This window comes from Carcharhinus amblyrhynchos, chromosome 32 (genome assembly GCF_965287045.1).
Source record: "Carcharhinus amblyrhynchos chromosome 32, sCarAmb.v2.hapA, whole genome shotgun sequence".
NCBI lineage: Eukaryota > Metazoa > Chordata > Chondrichthyes > Carcharhiniformes > Carcharhinidae > Carcharhinus > Carcharhinus amblyrhynchos.
In genome coordinates this window covers 6980310-6993060 of record NC_137355.1, presented here as the reverse complement: position 1 = coordinate 6993060, position 12751 = coordinate 6980310, and the positions used below count along the sequence as shown (strand labels likewise).

The window sequence follows — 12751 nt, the reverse complement described above, 5'->3', positions numbered from 1 at the left end:
ACTCCAAGTCAAGATAACACGCGAAATATTAGCAAAGCAAACTCTTTCAGAGACTAAAACGCAACTATAAAACGGTGTGAGGGGAAGAATTAACACAAAAAGAGTCACAAGGGATGGCAGTGGCATAATGGTATTGTCACTGGATTAGTAATCCAGAGACCCAGGGTAATGCGTTGGGGACCCGGGTTCGAATCCCACCACGGCACATGGTGAAATTTGAATTCAATAAAAATCTGGAACTAAGAATCTACTGATGGCCATGAAACCATTGTCGATTGTCAGAAAAATCCACCTGGTTCACTAATTTCCTTTAGGGAAGGAAATCTGCTGTCCTTACCTGGTCTGGCCTACCAGAGCCACAGCAATGTGGTTGACTCTTTAATGCTTCTGAAACTCAATTCAAGGAGCAATTAGGATTGGGCAATAAATGCTGGCCAGCCAGCAATGTCCACATCCCGTGGATGACTCTTAAAGGTATTAGCCTGGGGTGTTAGACATGGAAGCTGCGCTTTGCAGTTCTGAGTGAACATGTTCTTCATCAGCAGAAACAGGGGAGGTTTATTCAGCACTGGAAAGAGGCCCTTCAGCCCATTGTGTCTGCACTGCCATCAAACACCAATTAATTCTAATCCCATTGTTCCAACATTTGGCCTGTAGCCATGTACAGAATGGCATTTCACTCACACACAAACAAACTCAGATGCTTCCAAGCATTCTGTACCTGGCTTCCGGCAGACATCCGGGGACTTTGCTGTTACCTTCCTCTCACCAGAGCCTGGAAATGAATAACAGCTTGTTATTCCACCTGTAATAAAATGTTAAACATAAGAACATAAGAAATAGAAGCAGGAGTAGGCCATCTAGCCCTTCAAGCCTGCCCCGCCATTCAATAAGATCATGGCTGATCTGAAGTGGATCAGTTCCATTTTCCCGCTTTCTCCCCATAACCCTTAATTCCCTTGTCTATCAGAAAACTATCTACCCGTGACTTAAATATATTCAGCGAGGTAGCCTCCACCACTTCAACGGGCAGAGAATTCCAGAGATTCACCACCCTTTGAGTGAAGAAGTTCCTCCTCAACTCTGACCTAAACTGCGCCCCCCCCCCCCCCCCCCCCCCCCATCTTGAGGCTGTGCCCTCCAGTCCTGCTATCCTTTCTAAGTGGGAAGAATCTACCTCTACCCTATCCATCCCCTTCATTATCTTATACATCTCTATAAGATTCCCCCCTCATCCTTCTAAACTCCAATGAGTACAGACCCAGTCTATTTAGTCTCTCTTCGTAGGCCAACCCCCTCATTTCCGGTATCAGCCTAGTGAACCTCCTCTGCACTCCCTCCAAGGCCAATACGTCCTTCTGCAAGTGCGGCGACCAAAACTGCACACAGTACTCCAGCTGCGGCCTCACCAGTACCCTGTACAATTGCAGCAAGACCTCCCTACTTATATATTCTATCCCCCTCGCTATAAAGGCCAACATTCCATTCGCCCTCTTGATCACCTGCTGCACCTGCAGACTGGGTTTTTGCGACTTGTGCACAAGGACCCCCGGGTCCATCTGCACTGTAGCATGCTGCAGCATTTTGCCTTTTAAATAATAATCCCTCCTACTATTAATTCTGCCAAAGTGGATAACCTCACACTTGCTAACATTATACTCCATCTGCCAGGTCCTCGCCCACTTGCTCAGCCTATCCAGATCTCTCTGCAGACTTTCCACACCCTCCACGCAATTTGCTTTTCCACTCATCTTTGTGTCATCAGCAAAATTCGTCACCCTACACTTAGCCCCCTCCTCCAGATCATCTATGTAAATGGTAAAGAGTTGAGGCCCCAGCACTGATCCCTGTGGCACTCCACTAGTCACCAACTGCCAACCAGAATAGCACCCATTGAAACCAACTCTCTGCTTCCTATTCGACAGCCAATCCTCTATCCACGCTAACACCTTACCCCCAACTAAGGAACCAGCGTTACTCCCATCAGCGATGGGAAATGATTGAATCAAAGCACTTGAAATAATTCTAGTTCCTTTGAAGTTTTTATTTGGTTGGGATAGCTTGCAGAGTTGATGTCCTTTGACAGAGTCCAGAGCAAGATTAAAGTTAGAATCAGGCAGTCAGGGAGCACAGCAGGAGCAATGGAAATTTGGAAATCCAAAATGATTAATCGGAAATTTTAAATTTGATGTTGACGGATCTTATAAGGCTGTTAAAGATCATGGAACCAAGATGGCTGGTTGGATTTTATCATAGAATCACCATCATAGAAGCCCTACAGTACAGAAGAGGGCTATTTGGCCCACCGAGTCTGCACTGACTTTCTGACAGAGTATCTACCCAGACGTTCCACTGCCCTATCCCTTCAGCAAGCCAATCCATCTAATCTGCATATTAAGGTGGCACAGTGGTTAGCAGTGCTGCCTCACAGTTCCAGGGAGCTGGGTTCAACTCCTAGTCTTGGGTCACTGTCTGTGCAGAATTTGTTGTGCAGAGAAACCCATGTCTATGTGGGTTTCCTCCGGCTGCTCCGTTTTCCTCCCGCACGAAAAGTGTGTGTAAATTAGGTGGATTGGCCATGGAAAATGTGTGGGATTATGGGGATAGGGCAAGGGAGATGGCCTGGATACGATTGGTTAACTAACAGAAAGCAAAAAGTGGGGTGTTTTTCTGGTTGGTGATCAGTGATTAGTGGTGTGCCTCAGGGATCAGTGTTGGGACCACAATTGTTTACAATTTGTATAGATGATTTGGAGTTGTCAAAATTCGCAGATGGCACTAAGATGAGTGGCAGAGCAAAGTGTGCAGAGGACGCTGAAAGTCTGCAAAGGGATATAGATAGTCTAAGTAAGTGGGCGAGGGTCTGGCAGATGGGAGTACAATGTTGGTAAATGTGAGGTCATCTGTTTTGATAGGAATATCAGCGAAATGGACTATTGTTTAAATGGTGAAAAATTGCAGCATGCTGCTGTGCAGAGGGACCTGGGTATCCTTGTGCAGAAATCTCAAGGAGTTAGTTTGCAGGTGCAGCAGGTAATTAAGAAGGCAAAACGAATTTTGTCCTTCATTGTTTTTAAACTTCATCCCTCTAGCAATGAGGTTATGTTGCAGGTGTATAAGGTGCTGGTGAGGCCACACCTGGAGTACTGTGTACAGTTTTGGTCTCCTTACTTGAGAAAGGCTATACTGGCACTGGAGGGGGTGCAGAGGAGATTCACTAGGTTGATTCTGAAGTTGAGAGGGTTAGTTTATGAGACTCCTTGTTCTCTGCCAATTGTAAGAATTCTGGGAGAGGTGAGCTTGGAGTTTCTCAACATAACTCATGAGTTCCTGGTCTAATGGAACGGGACTTCGATAAACCCAATACAGAGGATTCCAGGTCTGGTGATGGAATGGACTGGGCAGCAGTCACACTGGGCCAGATTCACACCCTGGCTTTAGGTGGAAGTTCCAGTCAGGCCTTTCTGATTTTAGAATTGGATCTTTCACAATTCTCTTCATTCACGTCCGTTGGAAACGCAGAGAGGAAAACTAGCTCTTACCTGTCACTCTGAGGGAAGGTAATGCCATGGCGATTGGAATGTTTTCAACTGTGAAACAGAAGGAGAGGAGATTTATTTTAAAATATTGTAAACGGCTCACAGCCATACCTAGATCAGGAACTTCAGGGACCGCATTGGTCAAAACTAACCAGGCTCTATGAATAGAGATTTAGTTTTTTATGAGGCCTACATATTCAGGACAAAGCAGCTCGTTTGACTGGCACCCCATCTATTACCTTCATGGAATCATAGAATTCTACAGTGCAGAAAGAGGCCATTCGGCCCATCAAGTGTACACCAACCACAATCCCACCCAGGTCCTATCCCCACAACCCTATGCATTTACCCTAGCTAGTCTCCCTGGTGCTAAGGGGCAATTTAGCATGGCCGATCCACCTAATCCGCACATCTTTGGACTGTGGGAGGAAACCGGAGCACCCGGAGGAAACCCACGCAGACACAGAGAGAACATGCAAACTCCACACAGACAAGCCTGGAATTGAACCCGGGTCCCTGGCGCCGTGAGGCCGCAGCACTAACCACTGTGCCACCCCAACATTCACTCCCTCCACCACTGACACCCAGTAGCAGCCATGTGTACCAATTACATGATGCACTACAGGAAGTCACAGGGCTCCTTAGGCAGCACCTTCCGAATCTGTGACCGCTACCATCCAGAAGGCCAAGAACAGCAGACACACGGGAACACTACCACCTGCAAGTTCCCCTCCAATCCACACCATCCTGACTTGGAAACATATTGCCATTTCTTTATTTTCACTGGGTCTGTGTCTGATACTAACTGCACCGTGGTACCCTTACACCACACAAATTGCAGTGGTTCAAGAAGGTAGCCCACCATTACATTCACAAGGGCAATAAAAGTTGGTTTTGCTCATGAGCTTAGCCATGTTCATTGGCTGGCTGACGGCCAAATACCCAAAAATCTTTTGTACAGTGAATTGGCCACTAGGACATGATATCCTGGGTGGCCATACTTCTGCTACAAGGACACCTTGTCGCAGAGTCACTGAGCAGAGAGCAAAAGCCAAGTTCCACACACAAGGATGGCCTCAACCGGGATCTTGGGTTCATGTCACGCTATCTGCAACCCCCACGACTTGCCTGGACTTGCAAAATCTCACTAACTGTCCTGCCTGGAGACAATACACATCTCTAACCTGTGCTTAACACTCTCTCCGCTCACATTGTCTGCATTTTTAAGACTTGATTACCTGTAAAGACTTGCATTCCAATCATTATTTTGCAAACTGAATGAAAAGTTCAGCTAGCACAGAGAAAACAGAGGCCAGAGAATCGTCCACTTTCTCAGGCCACTTGTCCTTTGTGTATTAAGTGTGACAGAGAGCACCATGTCAGAGAGGGGGGGGGGTCCTGAGTCACACTGAGCCATCCTTCACATAGAGCTGCCCACCCCCGAGATACCGTTGTCTTATATGACCGAAGGCAACCAATGATTGAGTGTTAAATATTGGCCAGTTCACGGAAAACTGTGCCCAGGCACGTTTTACCTTAAGAGGGCAGACTGGACTTCACTATAGCCCCAAAAACGGTACCTCTGGCAGTGCCACACTCCCTCTAATGGTTTCCCTCCCATTTATTTTTTAAACTCATTCATAAGTGAGGACATGCACCAATCGATTCAAGAACGGCTTCTTCCCTGCTGCCATCAGGCTTTTGAATGGACCTACCTCGCATTGAGTTGATCTTTCTCTACATCCTAGCTATGACTGTAACACTGCATTCTGCACTTTTTCATTTCCTTCTCTATGAGCAGTATGCTTTGTCTGTGTAGCACTCAAGAAACAATACTTTTCACTATATACTAATGTAGGTGACAATAATAAATTAATTCAGTCTCTAGGCACCACCCAGATTAAAAAACATGTTGCCCCCACCCCCACTCTACCAGATAAGCAAAGCTACCTGACCCCATTTTATGGGCATTAAAGCAGATGGCACACTGTCTATTATCCAAAAAATGTTAATTCTACTGAACATAAATGGGAGGAATGGGGATATAAAATTAAGTCACATCAAAACTCAACCCCATTACCAATCATCACTGCCCTAATATCCAGTACAATATTCCCCTTTTCAATTTGACACCAATACAACATTTTCCTTAAGATAAAGGCAAAACACTGTGGATGCTGGAATCTGAAACAAAAACAGAAAATGCTGGAATCTGAAACAAAAACAGAAAATGCTGGAAAACCTCAGCGGGTCTGGCAGCATCTGTGGAGGAGAGCAGAGCCAACGTTTCGAGTCTGGACGACCCTTCGTCAGAGCTCTGTCAAAAGGTCATCCAGACTCGAAACGTTGGCTCTATTCTTTCTCTCCAGGATTTTTCTTGCTCCAAACAATGCAAGGGTTGTGGGAAAACAAATAAGTAGCGAGTCACTGTGAGATAATCATCCAGAGCAGAAAAGGTCCTTCGGCCCATCAAGTCTGTACCGACAATAACTATTGCATAAGTTGCGCTAATTCATTTTCCATCACTTGTCCCATATCTTTGAATATTATAGTTCAAGTGCTGATCCAAATATTTTTTAATGGTTGTAAGGTTTGCAGCCTCCCCTACCTTCCCAGGCAGTACATTCCAGATTCTCATCACCCCCTAAGTTAACTTATTTATCTCAAATTCCTCTGAATGTCCTGCCGCACACCCAAAAACTATGTCGCCTTGTGACTGATTCCTCAACCAAGAGCAACAGTTGCCCCCTACTCACCCTGTCCATACCCCTCATAACCTTGAACGACTTCTCTGCTCCAGAGAAAACAATACAAGCCTATCTAGGGTCTCTTTATAGCTCAAATGCTCCGACCCAGGCAACATCCTGGAGATGGTTGGTTAATGGATAGCATTATCACGGCCCAGTGGGATGCTACTATGAAAATGCTCTGAGACAGAATTCCAGGGAGCACAGCCTTCGATTATTGTTATATTATTGCCACATTGACACAATGCAGAAGTCATTGGCTCAGGAAACATAGTGGAGGACATGCTCCTGTCTACATCAACGGGGATGAAGTAGAAAGGATCGAGAGCGTCAAGGTTTTAGGTGTCCAGATCACCAATATCCGGTCCTGTTCTCCCCATGCCGATGCTATAGTTAAGAAAGCCCACCAATGCCTCTACTTTCTCAGAGGACTAAGGAAATTTGGCATGTGTGCCACAGCTCTCACCAACTTTTACAGATGCACCACAGAAAACATTCTTTCTGGTTGTATCACAGCTTGGTATGGGCTGTTGCTCTGCCCACGACTGCAAGGAACTACAAAAGGTCATGAATGAAGCCCAATTCATCATGCAAATCAGCCTCCCATCCATTGACTTTGTCTAGACTTCCCGCTGCCTCAGAAAAGCAGCCAGCATAATTAAGGAACCCAAGCACCCTGGACACACTCTCGTCCACCTTCTTCCATCAGCAAAAGATACAAAAGTCTGAGATCACGTACCAACCAATTCAAGAAAGCTTCTTCCCTGCTGCCATCAGACTTTTGAATGGACCTACCTCACATTAAGTTGATCTTTCTCTACACCCTACCTATGACTATAACACTACATTCTGCACTCTCTCCTTTCCTTCTCTATGAACAGTATGCTTTGTCAGTATAGCGCACAAGAAACAATACTTTTCACTGTCGACCAATATATGTGACAATAATAAATCAAATCAAAGGCATAACGGATCACATATCTTCACGCTGTTCCAGAATATTTGATGCATTTTGGTGGTGGTGGGGGAGGGGGGTGGTGGGGGGAGGGGCAGAGGCTGGGGAGGAGAGAGAGAAGCTAGATAAGTAAATTTGGAGATAGGGAAGGAAAGGAATGTGTTACTAGGGTTAGAAGGGGAGACCAGTTTGGGTGCTGTAAATTCGATACAATTCTGTGACTGTTAGCGACCATGCTATGTCATTATTTACCTACGCTCACATCAGCAGCGGAACTCCAGCATTCTTGCTCCCGGTCATTGGATACGGAACACAAGTATGTCCCATGATGCCTCATCTCAGCCTCGGTTATCTAGAAATAAAGAAAATCAAAAGCACCTTTAGCAAAACAACTCATACAGCCACAGCTCAGCATCTCCCCTTCGCAGGTTCAATTTTCAGTGAGTTAAAAAAGTTTATTTATTAGTGTCACAAGTATAGCTTACGTTAACACTGCTATGAAGTTACTTTGAAAATCCCCTCGTTGCAACATTCCAGTGACTCTTTGGGTCAACGCACCTAATCCGCACGTCTTTCTGAATGTGGGAGGAAACCGGAGCACTCGGGTGAAACCCATGCAAACAAGGGGCAATTTACCATGGTCAATCCACCTAATCTACACATCTTTGGACTGGGAGGAAACCAGTGCACCCAGAGGAAACCCACGCAGACACGGGAAGAATGTGTAGATTTCACATAGACAGTGACCCAAGCTGGGAATCGAACCCAGTTCTCTGGCACTGAGGCAACAGTGCTAACCAGTGTGTCACCATGTGCATCACCACTACACCACAGTCTCTTCCACATCTTAGTTCACTGTAACCCCATCCACCTGCCTCAGATCCAAATTCCTCAACACGCTTGCTTTACAGAAGTCCACCAATCCGGACATTTTCAATTGACATCCCGGCTCAACTTTAACTTGAGGGAGAGTGTTCCAGGTTTCTCATTTACTGTGGTCAATCCACCTAACCCGCATCTTTGGACAGTGGGAGGAAACCGGAGTACCCAGGGGAAGTCCACGCAGGCATGGGGAGAATGTGCAGTCTCCACACAGACAGTGGCCCGAGCCGGGAATCGAACCTGGGTCCCTGGTGCTGTGAGGCAGCCGTGCTAACCACTGTGCCACACTGAAGCATTGGGTCTGCCCCACACTCCCATCCCAAATCTGTATTTCAGTAGTTTGAACATTTGGCAGTAGTATAAAATAACTGAGATTATCTGCCCAATACACACGTCTGCCTGTTTACAATGGTCAGTAATTCAATTCACCTCCCCCCCCACCATGTGCCAACATTGCAATAGTGAACCAATCAAGTTGCACCCTTCAACACTGCACTCTAGACCAGTCACATGCTCTCGCTCTTCAGCCCTAGGCCAATCACATGCTCTCGCTCTTCAGCCCTAGGCCAATCACATGCTCTCGCTCTTCAGCCCTAGGCCAATCAGATGCTCTCGCTCTTCAGCCCTAGGCCAATCAGATGTTCTGCCTTTTAGCCCTAGACCAATCAGATGGTCTTGTATTGATTGATACTGGTGACAGGCAAACCACACACTCAGCCTCCTGAGCAGGCTGTGTTCTGACCAAAAATTGCTCTTGCATCCACTAGTGGTTAGTAAAGGATATATTTTAACATACATTAACTTACCACCAATTGCGCTTTGGTTTGCTGAGGTAACTGAATGCCATTTTTGTACCACTGGTATTTTGGAGCCGGAATTCCAAAAGCCACACACTTCAAGGATATTCGTTGACCAACTTTGACCCTCAAGGGTTCAGGCTGTAGACCAATCACTGGCTCTCCCTTCCATCTGTGAGGTAACGCCGCTATCAGAGTACACAAAAACAACACTTGTAAAGAAAAGCAAAACACTGCCGATGTTGATTAAACACATGGTGTTTAGGGAGTTGAAAAGTCAGTCAGTCCTAGTGTTTCCAATATTTGGAATATTGTGTTCAGTTCTGGTCACCTCATTACAAGAAGGATGTGGAAGCATTGGAGAGAGTGCAGAGGAGATTTACCAGGATGCTGCCTGGTTTAGAGGGTAGGTCTTATGAGGAAAGGTTGCGGGAGCTGGGGCTTTTCCTCTTTGGAGCAGAAGAGGATGAGAGGTGACTTAATAGAGGTTTGTAAGATGATGAGAGGGACAGATAGAGTGCACAGACTATTTCCTTGGGTGGATGTAGCTATTACTAGGGGGCATAACTATAACGTTCGTGGTGGGAGATATAGGAGGGATATCCGAGGTAGATTCTTTACTCAGAGAGTGGTTGGGGTGTGGAATAGACTGCCTGCTGTGATAGTGGAGTCGGACACTTTAGGAACTTTCAAGCAGTTATTGGATAGGCACATGGAGCACTCCAGAATTATAGGGAGGGGATAGCTTGATCTTGGGAGTGGACATAGCTTGGCACAACATTGAGGGCCGAAGGGCCTGTACTGTGCTGTAATGTTCTATCTTTCTATGTTATGTTTCTGTTTCCAAATAACAAAGGATTTACATAGTAGGGCTCAAGACAAGAATGGTGGCACACAAGTGGCTGGCACAGCAGTTAGCACTGTTGCCTCACAGCACCAGGGACACGGGTTCAATTCCTGGCTTGGGTCACAGTCTGTATGGAGTCTGCACGTTCTCCCCATGTCTATGTGGGTTTCTCCCAGGTGCTCTGTTTTCTCCCGCACTCCAAAAATATATAGGTTAGGGTAACTGGCCATGATAAATTGCCCCTTAGTGTCCGAAGATACGTGGGCTAGGTTGATTGGCCATGCCAAATAGCTCCTTAGGGTCAGGGAGTTTTGTAGGTAAATACGTAGGGAATACGGCCTGGGTGGGATTGTTCTCAGTGCAGGCCTGATGGGACTAAGAGAATCTATGATTCTAATCCGGTGGGAGAGTTTGAAGGATTACTTTATGGGGGGAACAATCTGAAAGGGAGTTACTCCAAGCTGCACAAACCTCGGAGCCGTTAGCTTTCAGACAATGCTGGCAAAGATTTCCCTTGGTTCAGGGAGAAAGGCACATGGTGAAACCTGCCTTTAAGTGATTGATCCCCTCAATGGTTCACAAAGCAGCCACTGTTTCCCACATGATACCAATAATAAATGAAGGGACCATTACCAGTTTTGAGAAAGTGAACTTTGACCTTTGCCCAGTTGCTGAAGACACACTGGTTCTGTTGGTCATTCACACGACACATGTAGACACCACTCCTCCTCTCGTTAACCAGCAGCGCTGACTGCACGGCCCCGGGAATCTGTAACCAAGGAGGAAAAGCAACTAAGAATACACAAAGATCATAGTGACAGAATCATAGACATACACAGCATGAAACAGGCCCTTTGGCCCAACTGCTCCATGCTGACCATACAGTCATAGAGATACACAACATGGAAACAGGCCCTTCGGCCTAACTCTACTGCCACCCATTTTTTACCATTAAGCTAGTCCCAATTGCTCGTATGTCTATACCCATCTTATCCAAGTAACTGTCTAAGTGCTTTTTAAAATTGTACCCACCTCTATTACCACCTCTGGCAGCTCATTCCAGACACTCACCACCCTCTGTGGGAAAAAATTGCCCCTCCAGACAATTTTGTATCTCTCCTCTTAACCCAGGTTTCCTAAACTGAACAGTCCCATTTGCTTGCATTTGGCCCACATGCTTTTAAACCTTTCCCAAGCAGGTACCTGTCTGCATGTCCTTGCAATGTTGTAATTGTACCCGCCTCCTCTGGCAGCTCATTCCAAACACACACCACCCTCTGTGTGAACAGGTTGACCCCTGGGTCCATTTTCCCTCTCACCTCAAATTGATACCCTCTAGTTTTGGACCCCCCTATCCAGGGTCTTCAAAGACCAACTCCCAGCACCATGACCATGATGGGAGGTCAAAGAGTCAGATCCCAAAGGCTGTCTGAGGTCAAAATCTGGAGACAATACACATCTCTTTAACCTGTGCTTAAACCTCTCTCCACTCACACTGGCTGTAACTTTAAGACTTGATTACCTATAAAGACTCGCATTCCAACCATTATTTTGTAAATTGAATTTGCGTGTTTACACGCCCTGCTTGTGAACAGAACTCCCACTTACCTGATGAAGGAGCAGCACTCCAAAAGCTAGTGGCTTTTGCTACCAAATAAACCTATTGGACTTTAACCTGGTGTTCTGAGACTTCTTACTGAGGTCAAAATTAACAGCAGACTTTTAAAATGCAGATTTAAAATGGGGAACAGCACTCACCACTGACAGTGTGAGAGGCCAACAATCACTTCCCTGCCTCCCACCACCCCTCCTCCACCCGATTTACTAAATCCTAAGATGGTTGAGCAGAAGTACAAGTTGAGGAGAGGTTACTCCTCAAAATTAGAGGGCTCACAGGGTGACACAGTGGTTAGCACTGCTGCCTCATTGTGCTTGGGACCCAGGTTCGATTCTGACCTCAGATCACTGTCTGTGCGGAGTCTGCACATTCTCCCCGTGTCTGCGACGGTTTCCTCTGGGTGCTCCGGTTTCCTCCTACACTCCAAAGATGTGCGGGTTAAGTGAATTGATCATGCTAAGTTGCTCCTTAGCGGCCCAAGATGCGCAGGTAATGTGGATTGGTCATGCTAAATTGCCCCTTACTGTCCCAAGATATGTAGGTTAGGTGGATTGGCCATGCTAAATTGCCCCTTAGTGTCAAGGGGAATTAGCAGGGTAAATATGTAGGGTTATGGGGTTATGGCCTGGGTAGGATTGTTGTTGGTGCAGGCTGGATGGGCCAAATGGCCTCCTCCTGCACTGTAGGATTCTACGATTCTCGGTGGACAGCCAGGATTATTGAGCTAGTGGTAACAGCTGTCGAAAATACCCCTGCTTCTTTATGCAGTACCCTGCATTTATCAAGCGCCTTTTTTATGCTGTAAGAACGTCCCAGGATACTTTGTTCCAAATCAACTTTGACACTGAGCCAAATATAAATATTATGACAGGTGATCGAAAGCCTTCGGTCAGAGGTCGGCTTTAAGGTGCGTCCTCCGCGGAGGAGAGCCGGAGATGGTTTAGGGAGAACATTCTAGAGCTCAAGGCATTGGCAGCTGTCAGCATGGGTGCCCAATGGTGAGGTGATTAAAGTCCCACCTACATTCACAAAGGTGAACCTGCCTCATCACTGTACCTTTACTCCATCAACACAAACAAAGCTAAGAATTGTTACAACATCAACCATCATCTGGAACTGACTACCCTAAAGGACAGAAACTCTCATATCATGTAACAAGTATTTGATTTGAGTCAGAGTCATAGAAATTTACAGCATGGAAATAGGCCCTTCAGCTCAATGTCCATGCCGCCCTTTTCTTTAAAAAACTAAGCTAGTCCTAATTGCTCGCATTTAGCCCATATCCCTCTATGCCCATCTTACCCATGTAACTGTCCAAATGCTACTTTAAAGACAAAATTGTACCCACCTCTAGCAAGGCCTCTGG

General features: G+C 46.2%; 1 protein-coding gene across 2 annotated transcripts in view; it reads right to left on the bottom strand.

Annotated features, from left to right (window-relative positions):
- The window catches only part of malt3 (MALT paracaspase 3), a 117169-nt gene that overhangs the window by 59927 nt on the left and 44491 nt on the right, over positions 1-12751 (bottom strand). For both annotated transcript variants that reach the window (XM_080216008.1, XM_080216009.1), the window contains exons 3-7: positions 10401-10536; positions 8930-9108; positions 7494-7593; positions 3543-3590; positions 722-775 (exon numbers count right to left, since the gene is read on the bottom strand). In XM_080216008.1, the coding sequence (XP_080072134.1) occupies positions 722-775; positions 3543-3590; positions 7494-7593; positions 8930-9108; positions 10401-10536 (517 nt within the window). The remainder of the gene's footprint in view (positions 1-721; positions 776-3542; positions 3591-7493; positions 7594-8929; positions 9109-10400; positions 10537-12751) is intronic.